We start from the raw sequence: 15,163 nt of genomic DNA, 5'->3' as shown, positions 1-15,163 counted from the left end.
AGTCATTCAAAAATGCAACGAAATGCCACATTTGTAAGAAAGACCTGGGGAAAGAGAGAGTACGTGATCATTGTCACGTAACTGGCCAATTCAGGGGCGCAGCACACAATGAATGTAACATCAACTACAAATACACCGGTCGTATTCCGGTCGTTTTTCACAACCTGAGAGGATACGATTCTCATCTCATCATGCAGGCCATAGGTAAAAATCAAAACAAAGAAATTTCACCGTTAATGAATTTTAGACGATTCACGAAAAGGTTCATCCTAGAAGTAGATCTAGATTATCCTAGTGAGTATACCCAATAATATGTAGAAATACATATCTTTTTCACTGGGATGCATGGATTCATGGATAGCTATCAATTTCTGCCAACTTCTCTTAAACAATTAATGAAGAATTTGGCAAAAGAGGAAGTAGCAAAATTCAAGCACATGACGCAACATTTTGGGAACGACCACATCGATCCTTTACTTCAGAAACAAGTCTACCCATACGATTACTTTTACGGACCCGAAAGTTTCCAAGAAAAAGAACTACCACCACACGAAGCATTCCATAGTAGCTTGACGGGAGAGGGTGTAACACAAGAGGCATACGAGCATGCCAAACTTGTATGGGAGAACTTCGAGATTCAGAACTTCGGTCAGTACTCCGACCTTTACGTTCTGACAGATGTTTTAGGCCTTGCCGATGTGTTCGAGAATTTTAGGAATCTGTGCCTCGACTCGTACGGTCTCGATGCTGCTCATTTTTATACATCTCCATGTCTAGCCTGGCAAGCAGCATTCAAAATGACTGGCGTTCAACTCGAGCTACTCACCGATATTGATCAACATTTATTTATCGAGAAAGGCTTGCGAGGTGGTATATCTATGATAACTCACCGACACGCCAAGGCTAAACGTCTCGGGTTATGACCCTAGTAAGGACAAAGAATATATTGCATACGTAGACGCAAACAATTTGTATGGTTGGGCCATTTCGCAGTCTCTCCCAACCCATGACTTTTGTTGGCTTAATGATCAAGAAAGAGAAACATTCGACGTGATGGGTATTTTAGACGATTCACAAGAAGGTTACATCCTAGAAGTAGATCTATATTATCCTAGTGAGCTCCACGATCTCCATAACGACTATCCATTGGCCCCCGAGCGAATTCAAGCTACTGCAGACATGTTGTCCCCCTTTGCCTCAAAATTACTAGAAGATCTTGGGTTAAAAGGGACATCGACTGAAAAACTTATTCCTTTGAACCCCAAAACTAAATATCTTCTACACTATCGCAACCTCAAACAATATCTCTCGTTAGGTATGAAATTGACCAAAGTCCACCGGGTGCTCTCCTTTCAACAGTCGCCATGGCTCAAGACATACATCGATTTTGTATGATTTCCACTACAACTACATCAAGAGCAAATATGGGTCTAAGGCAACACTGCTCTTTACAGATACGGATTCCCTGGCGTATGTCTTACGCACAAATGACCTATACGAGGACATGTTGCAAGATCAATGCCTTTTCGACACATCAGAATATGACAAAGACCATCCACTTTACAGCCTGACGAACAAGGTACCTTTTATCAGTCGGAACTCCAGAAGGTGGAAGTTCGTGATGATGACATGTGGAAAGTGGAAAACATATTGAAGACCAGAGGAAAGGGACGAAACAAACAACACTTTGTGAAATGGCTTCACTGGCCTAAGAAATTTAATTCTTGGATACGCGCATCTGACGTTACCGATTTGTAGGAGAGTGAACTATCCTAGAAAGGTCCAATGTCAGGACCCCGTAATATGGAAAAGGGCGTTCACAGATCGTTCTAGTGCTATACTATGGGTGGTAGATGATTCTCGTTAGTTGTAAATAATGATATTGTCCATGATAGAGTAGGTATTCTTTGTAAGGGTGGATGTGGGATGGCTCTCCGACCTACATTCATTCCATCGCGACGGGGAAAATAAAATTTCGTATTTACCCGCAAGCCTAACACACCGGATGTGCATACACTAAGAAATTTACACCTTTATACACATACACACACACTAAGAGGGCGCTGTTGGACTAGATACGACATTTGCATTTTGTTATGTTCGTTGGAGGAATAATCATTGTCATTTGGACCATTTACGTTAAAGGTTGGCTATATATATCATGTAATCATACTCTACACTGTAGTTTGTTTAATCTCTGTTATGATAACAAAATATAATGTATACTGTACGTTTAGATATGCTGTGAGAGTGTATGACCTAGTTGTCTTGTATTTTCCCTGATATGCAGTGAACATTGCAGGCTGTGTGAATTTCATAACATGTCAAACATGTTTGCCTATTTCATATCGTGATACAATTCGTCGTCTAAATACAGATCTAAAACGGAAAAACCGTGTTGTCACTGTACCACCCTATGGTACGGGGTGGTACGCAGGGTGGTTCTGCGGTAGTACTATACTTTATATTGTGGGTGGTACTGCGCCAGAAACCCCACTTTCCCTACTACCTATTGGAACGTTACTCCCAATAGTTATCCATGTTCGTAAAGGTAACATTTACGAGTGCAGCTTCATTTTCGTTTAGTTACGCTCCCTCTACCTATTTCAGTTGTTGCTTACTTTAATCAAATCACGTATGGATGGACCCATGATATATAACATTATTGCATGCATAAAGATAATCAGCTGACTTTTAATACATTTTCCGTGTCTTGTCCGTGCTCAGAATCCTATTACTTTGGTTTCTCTCCTCTCTGTTGTTCTGATGTTTAATTTTGTAGTTGTGGACATCGGTTGTGAGTAGTCATTACCACATTATCCTACTATATACGTCAGCACGGTATCCTATCTACGACTTTAATGTGGTAAGTCCTCGTATATTATGTTAACGCTTACACTTTTTTGTCATGATCAACATCTAAACAATTATCATATTATGACAGAAGGTAAACATCTAAATTAAGGTATACCAATACAAAAATGACGAAAGACTTAACTAAAATTTACATTGACTATGACACAGTTATTAAATACGTAATTAGATTATTTTTTGGACGATGTCTGCATACTTTCTAGGTGATAGCCTTACAGTTTTTGGAAATTGTAACTGTGAATTGCGATTAAACTGCTACAAATCGAATGTGATTAAAACTGATATCGTCCCCATCAACCACAATATACCCATAAGGAAGTTTCTGATCATCTTTCTATCAAACAAGACCAGGCGTAAACTAGGTCACTGTAAACTGAATCTTTTATTGTTGATCCTTTCGTTTGGAAACAATGTTTTAAGTCACATACTTCTTCAGCATACTTCTTCAGCAGAAAAGCAAAAAACTATCATTTTGAGGCAAACATTTGCTTGAACACGGCCTTAGTAAATCCCTAATACTCAATGAACAAAATATGATATCTTAAATAATATATCATGAAGTAAGTAATAGAAATAAAACTTCAATGTGACGTCCAACAACACGATCTGATTTCAAAAGAAAGAAAGAAAGAAAAAAAAAACCGTTTCCTAGTGGGATATGCAGTCGGACGCGTCCGATCCTGTTGATATACCTAGTTGTTTCGTTGTCACTACCCTAGTTCTGTGGTTGTTGATATACCTAGTGGTTTGGTTGTCACTACCCTAGTTCTGTGGTTGTTGATATACCTAGTGGTTTGGTTGTCACTACCCTAGTTCTGTGGTTGTTGATATACCTAGTGGTTTGGTTGTCACAACCCTAGTTCTGTGGATGTTGATATACCTAGTGGTTTGGTTGTCACTACCCCAGTTCTGTGGATGTTGATATACCTGGTGGTTCCGTTATCACTACCCTAGTTCTGTGGTTGTTGATATACCTAGTGGTTTGGTTGTCACTACCCATATTCTGTGGTTGTTGATATACCTAGTGGTTTGGTAGTCAATACCCTAGTTCTGAGGTTGTTGATATACCTAATGGTTTGGTTGTCACTACACTAGTTCTGTGGTTGTTGATATACCTAGTGGTTTGGTTGTCACTACCCCAGTTCTGTGGTTGTTGATATACCTGGTGGTTCCGTTATCACTACCCTACTTCTGTGGTTGTTGATATACCTAGTGGTTTGGTTGTCACTACCCTAGTTCTGTGGATGTTGATATACCTAGTGGTTTGGTTGTCACTACCCCAGTTCTGTGGTTGTTGATATACCTAGTGGTTTGGTTGTCACAACCCTAGTGCTGTGGTTGTTGATATACCGGTTGATTCCGTTGTCACAACCCTAGTTCTGTGGTTGTTGATATACCTGGTGGTTCCGTTATCACTACCCTAGTTCTGTGGTTGTTGATATACCTGGTGGTTCCGTTATCACTACCCTACTTCTGTGGTTGTTGATATACCTAGTGGTTTGGTTGTCACTACCCTAGTTCTGTGGTTGTTGATATACCTAGTGGTTTCGTTGTCACTACCCTAGTTCTGTGGTAGTCTATATACCTAGTGGTTTGGTAGTCACTCCCCTAGTTCTGTGGTTGTAGATATACCTAGTGGTTTGGTTGTCACTTCCCTAGTTCTGTGGTTGTTGATATACCTAGTGGTTTGGTTGTCACAACCCTAGTTCTGTGGATGTTGATATACCTAGTGGTTTGGTTGTCACAACCCTAGTGCTGTGGTTGTTGATATACCGGTTGATTCCGTTGTCACAACCCTAGTTCTGTGGTTGTTGATATACCTGGTGGTTCCGTTATCACTACCCTAGTTCTGTGGTTGTTGATATACCTAGTGGTTTGGTTGTCACTACCCTAGTTCTGTGGTTGTTGATATACCTAGTGGTTTCGTTGTCACTACCCTAGTTCTGTGGTAGTCTATATACCTAGTGGTTTGGTAGTCACTCCCCTAGTTCTGTGGTTGTTGATATACCTAGTGGTTTGGTTGTCACTACCCTAGTTCTGTGGTTGTTGATATACCTAGTGGTTTGGTAGTCACAACCCTAGTTCTGTGGTTGTTGATATACCTAGTGGTTTGGTTGTCACTACCATAATTCTGTGGTTGTTGATATACCTGGTGGTTTGGTTGTCACTACCCTAGTTCTGTGGTTGTTGATATACCTAGTGGTTTGGTTGTCACTACCCTAGTTCTGTGGTTGTTGATATACCTAGTGGTTTGGTAGTCACTACCCTAGTTCTGTGGTTGTTGATATACCTAGTGGTTTGGTTGTCACTACCCTAGTTCTGTGGTTGTTGATATACCCGGTGGTTTGGTTGTCAATACCCTAGTTCTGTGGTTGTTGATATACCTGGTGGTTCCATTATCACTACCCTAGTTCTGTGGTTGTTGATATACCTAGTGGTTTCGTTTTCACTACCCTAGTTCTGTGGTTGTTGATATACCTAGTGGTTTGGTTGTCACTACCCCAGTTCTGTGGTTGTTGATATACCTAGTGGTTTGGTTGTCACTACCCTAGTTCTGTGGTTGTTGATATACCTGGTGGTTTGGTTGTCACTACCCTAGTTCTGTGGTTGTTGATATACCTAGTGGTTTGGTTGTCACTACCCCAGTTCTGTGGTTGTTAATATACCTAGTGGTTTGGTTGTCACTACCCTAGTTCTGTGGTTGGTGATATACCTAGTGGTTTGGTTGCCACTACCCTAGTTCTGTGGATGTTGATATACCTAGTGGTTTGGTTGTCACAACCCTAGTGCTGTGGTTGTTGATATACCTAGTGGTTTGGTTGTCACTACCCTAGTTCTGTGGTTGGTGATATACCTAGTGGTTTGGTTGTCACTACCCTAGTTCTGTGGATGTTGATATACCTAGTGGTTTGGTTGTCACTACCCTAGTTCTGTGGTTGTTGATATACCTAGTGGTTTGGTTGTCACTACCCTAGTTCTGTGGTTGTTGATATACCTGGTGGTTTGGTTGTCACAACCCTAGTGCTGTGGTTGTTGATATACCTAGTGGTTTGGTTGCCACTACCCTAGTTCTGTGGATGTTGATATACCTAGTGGTTTGGTTGTCACAACCCTAGTGCTGTGGTTGTTGATATACCTAGTGGTTTGGTTGTCACTACCCTAGTTCTGTGGTTGGTGATATACCTAATGGTTTGGTTGTCACTACCCTAGTTCTGTGGATGTTGATATACCTAGTGGTTTGGTTGTCACAACCCTAGTGCTGTGGTTGTTGATATACCTAGTGATTTGGTTGTCACTACCCTAGTTCTGTGGTTGTTGATATACCTAGTGGTTTGGTTGTCACTACCCTAGTTCTGTGGTTGTTGATATACCTAGTGGTTTGGTTGTCACTACCCTAGTTCTGTGGTTGTTGATATACCTGGTGGTTTGGTTGTCACTACCCTAGTTCTGTGGTTGTTGATATACCTAGTGGTTTGGTAGTCACTACCCTAGTTCTGTGGTTGTTGATATACCTAGTGGTTTGGTTGTCACTACCCTAGTTCTGTGGTTGTTGATATACCTGGTGGTTTGGTTGTCACTACCCTAGTTCTGTGGTTGTTGATATACCTGGTGGTTCCATTATCACTACCCTAGTTCTGTGGTTGTTGATATACCTAGTGGTTTCGTTTTCACTACCCTAGTTCTGTGGTTGTTGATATACCTAGTGGTTTGGTTGTCACTACCCCAGTTCTGTGGTTGTTGATATACCTAGTGGTTTCGTTTTCACTACCCTAGTTTTGTGGTTGTTGATATACCTTGTGGTTTGATTGTCACTACCCCAGTTCTGTGGTTGTTGATATACCTAGTGGTTTGGTTGTCACTACCCTAGTTCTGTGGTTGTTGATATACCTAGTGGTTTGGTTGTCACTACCCTAGTTCTGTGGTTGGTGATATACCTAGTGGTTTGGTTGCCACTACCCTAGTTCTGTGGTTGTTGATATACCTAATGGTTCCGTTATCACTACCCTAGTTCTGTGGTTGTTGAAATACCTAGTGGTTTGGTTATCACTACCCTAGTTCTGTGGTTGTTGATATACCGGTTGATTCCGTTGTCACTACCCTAGTTCTGTGGTTGGTGATATACCTAGTGGTTTGGTTGTCACTACCCTAGTTCTGTGGTTGTTGATATACCGGTTGATTCCGTTGTCACTACCCTAGTTCTGTGGTTGTTGATGTACCTAGTGGTTTGGTTGTCACTACCCTAGTTCTGTGGTTGTTGATATACCTAGTGGTTTGGTTGTCACAACCCTAGTTCTGTGGTTGTTGATATACCTAGTGGTTTGGTTGTCACTACCTTAGTTCTGTGGTTGTTGATATACCTAGTGGTTTGGTTGTCACTACCCTAGTTCTGTGGTTGTTGATATACCTAGTGGTTTCGTTGTCACTACCCTAGTTCTGTGGTTGGTGATATACCTAGTGGTTTGGTTGTCACTAGCCTAGTTCTGTGTAGTTCTTCCGGTTCCGTGATGAACGAGTGAAGGCAGGCTTGCACGTGGAGGAGCTAAATTCCCCCAGGAATGCCATATGTGTCTAAGAAAACTAAAAAAAATAAGCCTCCTGGTCGCGGTAACATCTCTCAATATATGCTGAGAAGTTCAACCAGTGGTGACAGTGACGACAAACAGCGTGTGAACGCAAAAAATACACATCGACCAGAGACGAACGATTCCAAGATGGCGACTGGGGAGACCGTAACAAACCAGGACCTAAAAGACTTGATTCTGAGCTCTACTGGCAAATTATCTAGCCGCATTGAGGAGGTAGTGAGGACTTTTGGAAAAAGAATTGAGAGTCTAGAAGAAAATTATCGGAAAATTGACGAAAAACTGTCCAAAGTTTCCTCTGAACAGCTTGAGATACAGAATAGCCAGGTTTTCTGCAATGACAATTTCGAGCGACTAAGTTCTCTGGAACCAAACGTTTCCAAGCTACTTCAACGCATTGAAACACTTGAGGCAGAAAATAAGTATCAGGAGGCTCGAAGCAGAAAGTATAACCTTCTGATATATGGTGTCCACGAGACAAAAGACGAAGATACAGAACACGTGGTTAGGAATTTTCTGAAGGAAAATTTGGCCATGGACAACGCGAGGGCAGACCAAATGTCCATAGCGAATACACACAGAATTCCAAGGAATCCAAATGCTTTTATTATGGATTCAGCTACTGACAAAAGGCCAAACGCTATAATTGTGAAATTTATTCGAATGAAGGACAGAAACGCCACACTGGCAGCTGCTAAAAATCTCGATAGGAATTCAAAGATGTCGGTGAGAACGGACCTACCAACCGAGCTGAAAAAAAGACGATCTAAACTTTCAAACATTGCATACAAAATGAGGAGAGAGGACAAGCTACAAACTGCGATAAGAGAATCGGCGAACGATGTCTGGCTTGAATTCAGGAAGGAGCGAAGTGCCCAATGGACGAGATTTCGCGATAGTACAACGTAAATGTGAATGAAGGACGAACACGCGTGTGTCGTGGAGTAAATCTAGTCCTCTTTAACAAAACAACTTTTGTTTATAACAATTTATTCCATTTATTCGTTTATCTCCCCACATGTTTTCAGTTTACAAGACGTTAATTTACTTCAAAAATGGCGCTTTTATTTGTGTTATGGAACTCTCCGGGAATGGTGAATAGGAAGGTATTGGCAATGGTTTCCGGTCAAAACAAACCGGCATTGAGACTGAATACTTTACACACTTCATGATAATATTTATGACAACGTTTATGTTTTAAGTAAGTCTAACTTTCAGAATATGACTGGTCGCATAGACAATTATCTCTCCTCTTTCTGAAAGGTATATTTTGTCTATTGAGACTTTATTTTAGCCCACAATTGTTAATGAAGTGGGAAGATCCCGGTGTATATATACGATGTGAAATACTTATCTTATGTGAACAATAGATAGTCTAGCAATATTGAAACTACCTTTTCTAAAAATAGAGTTGTCAGTGCCATCTGGCGACGTTTTTGACATTGCTACTATGATAGTCAATATATATGCTATCGTATTTACAAACAAAGAAACCATGTATATGTGATGTAAAAGTACAGGAGGGTCTAATGTAAATTCTTACTCAATATAATAGATGACATACCTGAGCCTTGGAGCTCTGAAGGAAAAAAAAAGAAGTCATTCTAGCCTTGATTTAAATAAGTTGTGTGGAATAATCTGAATACACAAGACGGTTTTGTTTTTTCTACAAATTATTTTTAAAATGAATAATTCAAACTTCAATCAAAGGTTGAATATTCAATAAGTTAATTAAATACAAGTTGGTCCCCACAAAGTATGTGAACCTCCAAGTGTACGTCATATCAATATGACTTTTCTTGCTTCATTGAAAGAGTCGATGAAGAGGGAGTGTGTGAAATACGGAATTAGAATGATATATTTTTTGTCTTTGTTTGTTTTGTATGAGTGTGTGAAAGAAGTAGTATATTTAGTTGCCGCCATGAAAACTTGTTCTAATGTAAACATCATATTTAAAATTAACCCAAATGGATAGTGTTAATATTATGAGTCTAAACTGCAGGGGACTGCGGGATGCAAACAAACGTAGAGATGTTTTTAATTATTTAAGGAAAAAAAAATTCTCTCTATACTGTCTCCAAGACACGCACTTCACAGAATCAGATGAAAAATTAATTCGATCGCAGTGGGGATATGAGTGTTTATGCAGTCATGGTACTCATAACTCGAGGGGAGTGTGTATCTTAATAAATAATAATTTTGATTACAAATTAATCTCTGTTGATGCAGACAAAGATGGTAACTATTTACTAGTGAATATATTGATAGAAAATAAATTTACAATTACTTTAGTGAATGTCTATGGACCAAACAGAGATGATCCAGATTTTTACAAAACATTGAAAGGAAAAATATTAGAGAAAGAGGAAGAATTTATAATTTTATGTGGTGATTTTAATATGGTTCAAGATTATGATTTAGACTGTCTTAACTATAACTCGAGAAATAATGTTAGGGCTAGTGAAGAGCTACAAAACACTGCAAATGACTTCGGCCTTGTAGACCCCTGGAGAGTCAAAAATCCAGATTTAAAATGCTACACTTGGTTTAAAAAGAACCCTATAAAAAAATCCAGACTAGACTTTTTCCTTATTTCTTCCGAGCTGTTAACAAACATAGGTAAAACAGATATAATTCCAGGCTACAAAACTGATCACTCAGCAATCACCTTGCAAATAATAATATCTGACTTTAAACGCGGTAGGGGATTCTGGAAGTTTAATAACTCCCTCCTGAAAGATACTCTTTATATAAATAAAGTAAAAGAAACCATTTTGAAAACAAAACAAGAATATGCTCTGCCGGTTTATAATATTTCAAATATACCAGAGATAGACCCATCTATGTTTCAGTCATCACTCAATGACCAATTATTTTTTGAAATGGTTTTACTGAATATACGATCCATGACTATATCTTATTGCTCTAAAAAGAAGAGGAAAAATAGGGAAAGACAGATACAATTGGAAAACCTTATCAGAGTCACTGAAGAATTAACTCTAGACAACATTGACCCTAATCATATTCTAGTAGAGATTTTAACTGACCTTAAGTCCGAGTTAGAGGACCTCCGGGAAAATCAAATGAATGGGCTGCTAATAAGAGCAAAGGCTCAGTGGATCGAAAGCGGTGAAAAACCCACAAAATACTTCTGTAACTTAGAAAAACGTAATTATGTTAATAAAAATATCACAAAAATAATCCAGGGGGATGGTAAAATTATAAGCGATCAAGATGATTTGCTGAACGAAATAAAAAACTTTTACGTAAATTTATATGCAAGTAAAGATAATGAATTAGAAGAAGTTGATTTGGATACTCTTCTCGGGGATTATGAAGTGCCTAAAATAGACAATGAAACTAAATCAGAGTTAGATCGACCAATTACCATGAAAGAACTAGCTCATTCAGTTAAATGTCTTAAAAATGGCAAAAGTCCTGGCCCAGATGGGTTTACAACAGAATTCTATAAGTTCTTTTGGATTGATCTCAAGTTTTTTATCACGAACTCCTTAACTATGGGTATTCAAAAAGGCGAGTTATCACTTACACAAAAGCAAGGCGTTGTATCTCTACTACCTAAGGGTAATAAACCTAGAGAACTCCTAAAAAATTGGAGACCAATATCTCTTCTTAATGTTTCCTATAAAATACTCTCTAATGCAGTTGCTTATCGATTAAAAGATGTTTTAAACAGTATAATACATGAAAATCAAAGGGGTTTTTTAAAAGGTAGATTTATTGGTGAAAATGTTAGACAAATTTATGACTTAATGCAATATGCAGAAGAGAAGGAGATACCTGGTTTATTATTATTAATAGATTTCGAAAAGGCCTTCGACTCTATTTCATGGAACTTCATAACAAAGGTTTTAACATATTTTAACTTTGGTAATTATCTCAAAAATGTTATCCATACTTTATTCCAAAAGGCATCTTTATGTGTTACACAACATGGTTTTTTCTCTCAATTTTTTAATATTGGTAGAGGATGTAGACAAGGCGACCCGCTGTCACCCTATCTTTTTATTATGTGTGTGGAGATACTTGGCATACTAATTAGAAATGATAAAGACATAAAAGGCATCAAAGTCGGTAATAAAGAATTCAAGTTATCGCAGTATGCTGATGATACTGGTCTCACATTAGATGGCTCAGACAAAGCACTCAAGAAAACTTTAGATCTTCTTACTCAATACGCCAAATACTCTGGGTTAAAACCCAACATCGAAAAAACAAAGTGTATATGGTTTGGAACTAAAAAATTAAGTACGGATAGGATATGTGCTAATAATAACCTTTCTTGGTCAAATGAACCATTCACTTTCCTAGGAGTGAAATTTAGTCCGAATCTGTCAGAGCTTGCTGACTTGAATTACTGTGACAAACTTAAAGAAATTAAAACTCTCATTCACATATGGTCAAAGAGGTGTCTTAGTCCAATAGGTAGAATTACAGTTGTTAAAAGCATCATTCTTTCTAAATTAACACATTTATTTATAAGTATTCCAAGACCTGATAAGGACTTTGTAAAAATCCTAGAAAGACTTTTATACAATTTTATATGGGGCAGGAAAAACGACAGAATCTCGAGAAACCTGATAGTTCAAAATTACAAAGACGGCGGTCTTAAAATGGTTCAAATTGATGCTTTCATTAAATCCATGAAACTATCCTGGATAAAACGCCTGTTAACAAATGAGAATTCATGGACCTACCTTTTTGAAGAAGTGATTGGCGAATCAAAATTTACTATTATTTCATATGGGGCGGACTATTGGAGAAAAAAGTCGAAATCTATTAAAAATCTGTTCTGGAAAGAAGTCCTTGAAAATATACATTGTTTTTTGTACCTTCCATGCAACGAAGAAAGTGTTTTGTATCGTCCCTTGTGGCACAATCCAGAAATAAAGATTGATAACAAGACCTTACATTTTAAACAATGGTCACGAAAAGGGATATGTTATGTGTATGACTTATGTAATGACCAAGGTAAATTAATTGAGAACTATGAAGAATTTTGCGAAAAAGTTTCTTTTTCACCAATACTAACTCAGTTTTATGGCATCAGGAATACCATTCTGTCTAAATGGCCTTTTCTGAGAAATTATAATTCCACTATTATACTTCCACATTGTCAAAAGTACATTTATCACATCTTAACAAATAAACAACGAGGACTCTCGATATATAATCTTTTTATTAAAGATTTATCTACAAATGATAAATACAAAGTCAAATGGTCACTTGAACTTGATATACATCAAAATCAATACTGGTGGGGAAAGATTAACTTTATAATATTTAAGTTAACCTCGGACTCAACACTTCAATGGTTCCAATACCGAATTACTCACAGAATCATTAGCACAAACAAATACCTGCGTATGATAGGTGTAATTAACTCGCCTGTATGCTCATTTTGTAAAGCAAATATAGAATCAATAATCCACTTGTTTTGGGAATGTACTCTTGTTACAAAATTTTGGCAAGAATTCACCACATGGGTAGAAAACAAAACCGGGAAAACTCTGAGTTTGATTAATTCAGATGTTATCCTTGGGAAAACGGACAACGAAATAAACAACATAAACTTAATTATTGTTTTAGCAAAATTGCACATATACAAGCAAAAGTATAAAAATCATCTGCCTGCTCTATTTATATTCAAAATGGAACTGGAAAAACATTACAAAATTGAACAGTACATTCATAGGAAAAATATGACTGTCCAAAAATTTGAAAAACGATGGGTTGATTTGAAAGCACTTGTAACGTAACAAATCAAAAAAAGAAAAACTTGTTATTGTTACTTTTAGAACTCTATTACTGTTAAAGTATGAGTCTGTGCATGTAAGAAGTCTTTATGTATGTTTTTGTTTTTTGTTTTTTGTATATCTATATGTATAAAAAGTTTTCTTCTGAACTAATATGGCAATATCCTTACCTGAGGTATACCACAAATAGCTATAGCAACACAATAAAAATATATATATATATATATATAAAAGAGTATATTCTATCAGCCACATTACACAATGAGATAATATGATATCGTGATGAACATTTTATACGATTGCACGATTTAATGTATTGGGGCGAAACTGCATCTGAGGTATACTTCATGTATTGATGAGCGAATTTTTTATTAAGCGTATGAAAAAGTGTAATTAATGCGATTAAATATACACCAATATTATGTATTGCTACGTGTATGCATATGTATGGAAGAAAATAAAAAAATTTTGAAAGATAAAAAAAAAAAATAGGTAAACTCGGGATGAACTACTAATCTGATTAAAATACAGATCATCATTATACAGTTTGTTATGAAGATGTGATGGTGGCTGGTTAGGGGGTCGTGTTCAGATGACCTTCGAACCAACCAATCATAACTCAGCTAGCAGGATTTTGCCAGAATCTGCTTCCCCTTGGCAACCTCGTAATTGGTCCTTATGGAATAGATAATATCAGAGTGTCCCAAATGTCAACCATTCTAGGTGGCTGCACCAATCACCTGATACTTCACATCCAAACCAACAATTTATTGGTCAAGTATGTTTAGTTTGTGGATAGTAACGGATAATACCCAAAAAGAAATGAAGTAGCAAAAGAACAGATAGATCAGAGGCTAATTAACATTTCCAACACGATAGCCTGTTCAATTTGCACACACGTACTGCTGAACAGGCATATAACAGACGCTTTTTGATTGGCTTAATATACAACATATACTGTTGTATGGTAAGCATTGAGGTCAACTGTTTATGACCCCTTATTGGCCGCTGTCAGATCTTCATAACATATCATTATACCTAAATTATGTAATGCAGTCAGGGATTGCTTGACAGCCATCACGTGTCAGGGAGACTACACTTCATGCATCATGTCAAATTTCTCATGTCTCCCCCAAGCAGAGCCCCTTGTGGGTTGTCCTTCGTGATAAGGAACTCTCCGAGATTTTCCGATCAACAAACTTGGCAGACGATAGATGATTTCATCTAGCAGACACCGATGAAATCATTGATATTCTGCAGACAAAGGACACAGATAACACCAAACATGCCACAAAGTTTGCAGTGAAATGTTTTGGGGATTTTTTTTTACAGGAATGTGGAAAATCCACTGACTGTGAATTGTACAAAACAGTCCAACTGGACATACTCCAAAATTGTTCTATGATGGTAATTTCTAAAGCGTGTATAGTCTTTATTGAGTCTGTATTTCGGTAAAATAAACAATGTATTGTCCTGATTGTAGGGAGACATGATGATTTGTTTACCCGCAGCAAGTATATTTCACCCTCGGTAAATATCACATGCCTTGGATAAACAAATTGTCACGTCTCCTTACCATCAGGGCAAAAAATGTATAGGGTATAATGATGGTTTGTATTTTAATCAGATTGGTCAACCACAAGTAATCTAGAAGAAAGGAAGCAAGGCCCATGCTTGACCAATAAAATAACCACAAGCTATTTACTGTAAATTGTATCAGTAGTAAGTGATAAGCTGGTACTGATGGTATGAATATAGAGCGATATATATGATGGCAAAATTTTATTTTCGAAGAATGACCTTTGATTGATAAGTTAATGACTGTCAAGAGATTCAGCAACTAGAGCTATTGTAAAGATTGTGATGATGAAATTCTACATTTATAAAAAGTGACCTTGACCTTTAACTAATCATGCCCATATTCCTACT

The 15,163-nt window shown here is 37.7% G+C and overlaps 1 protein-coding gene across 1 annotated transcript; it reads left to right on the top strand.

Moving 5' to 3' along the window:
* Positions 1-1,053: 1,053 nt before the first annotated feature.
* LOC117318555 lies at positions 1,054-1,758 on the top strand. The gene is made up of 2 exons (XM_033873527.1): positions 1,054-1,389; positions 1,567-1,758. Exons 1-2 carry the CDS (start codon positions 1,054-1,056, stop codon positions 1,756-1,758), a joined length of 528 nt encoding a protein of 175 aa, XP_033729418.1.
* Positions 1,759-15,163: the final 13,405 nt, after the last annotated feature.

Source organism: Pecten maximus, unplaced genomic scaffold (genome assembly GCF_902652985.1).
Source record: "Pecten maximus unplaced genomic scaffold, xPecMax1.1, whole genome shotgun sequence".
Classification (NCBI taxonomy): Eukaryota; Metazoa; Mollusca; class Bivalvia; order Pectinida; family Pectinidae; genus Pecten; species Pecten maximus.
The sequence above is the reverse complement of the archived record's forward strand: the minus strand, read 5'-3'. Positions and strand labels throughout refer to the sequence as shown.

Coding starts and splice junctions, on each gene's coding strand:
- LOC117318555 (XM_033873527.1), top strand. CDS start 1,054: ATGGGTATTTTAGACGATTCACAAGAAGGTTACATCCTAGAAGTAGAT. Junction 1,390..1,566: donor TCAAGACATACATCGATTTT/GTATGATTTCCA, acceptor TCCACTTTACAG/CCTGACGAACAAGGTACCTT.